This window comes from Calidris pugnax, unplaced genomic scaffold (genome assembly GCF_001431845.1).
Source record: "Calidris pugnax isolate Ruff unplaced genomic scaffold, ASM143184v1 scaffold726, whole genome shotgun sequence".
Classification (NCBI taxonomy): domain Eukaryota; kingdom Metazoa; phylum Chordata; class Aves; order Charadriiformes; family Scolopacidae; genus Calidris; species Calidris pugnax.
In genome coordinates, this window is record NW_015091401.1 from 28,702 (window position 1) to 29,617 (window position 916).

The window sequence follows — 916 nt, forward strand, 5'->3', positions numbered from 1 at the left end:
CAGGGTGTGGGCCTTGAGGAGGGTGCAGAGCTCGTTGATGTAGACGTAGACCTTGTTGGGGCGGGCGCGGACGCGGCTCAGGCAGCGGCTCAGGACGTTGCGGAGCTCGGCCGAGGAGAGGAACTCGGGGGTGGCCTTTTGGTGACGCCCCAAGAGGAAGGGGACGACCTCGGGGTGCTCCTCCGTCAGAGGGGTGCAGAGCTCCAGGAACTGCGGGGGGGAACCAGGGGTCAGGGGGGGATGGAGACCCCGAGGTGACATGGAGACATCTGGGGTGACAGAGACATCAAAGGGGAGATGGAGACCCTGAGGTGGCACCAAGGGGATGGAAACACCCAAGGAGAACATCAAGAGATGATGGAGGGGGGATGGAGACCTTGAGGTGACACAGGGACACCAAGGGGGTGATGGGGAGGACATTGGAGGGAGGATGGAGACTCCAAGGTGACACAGGGACAGAGAAACACAAGGGGAGATGGAGACCCTGAGGTGGCACCAAGGGAGTGGAAACACCCAAGGAGAACATCAAGAGAAAATGGAGGGGGAACAGAGACCCTGAGGTGACATGGGGACATCTGGGGGGACAGGGAGGTGATGGAGGTGGGATGGAGACCCCAAGGTGACATGGGGACATCTCGGGGGACAGAGACACCCGAGGGAAGATGGAGACCCTGAGGTGGCAACCAAGGGGGTGGAAACACCCAAGGAGAACATCAAGAGACGATGGAGGGGGGACAGAGACCCTGAGGTGACATGGGGACATCTGAGGGGACAGGGAGGTGATGGAGGTGGGACAGAGACACCCAAGGGGAGATGGAGACCCTGAGGTGGCACCAAGGGGGTGGAAGCACCCAAGGAGAACATCAAGAGACGATGGAGGGGGGACAGAGACCCTGAGGTGACATGGGGACATCTG

General features: G+C 60.9%; 1 protein-coding gene across 1 annotated transcript in view; it reads right to left on the reverse strand.

The window, feature by feature from the left end:
- Positions 1 to 324, reverse strand: part of LOC106899528 (death domain-associated protein 6-like) — a gene marked incomplete at its 3' end in the record, with an annotated part of 6,298 nt that extends 5,974 nt beyond the window's left edge. Inside the window, 2 exon segments of the mRNA XM_014961404.1 lie at positions 1 to 3; positions 5 to 324. The exon segment at positions 1 to 3 is cut by the window's left edge and continues 575 nt beyond it. Of these exon segments, the coding sequence (XP_014816890.1) occupies positions 1 to 3; positions 5 to 261 (260 nt within the window).
- Positions 325 to 916: the final 592 nt, after the last annotated feature.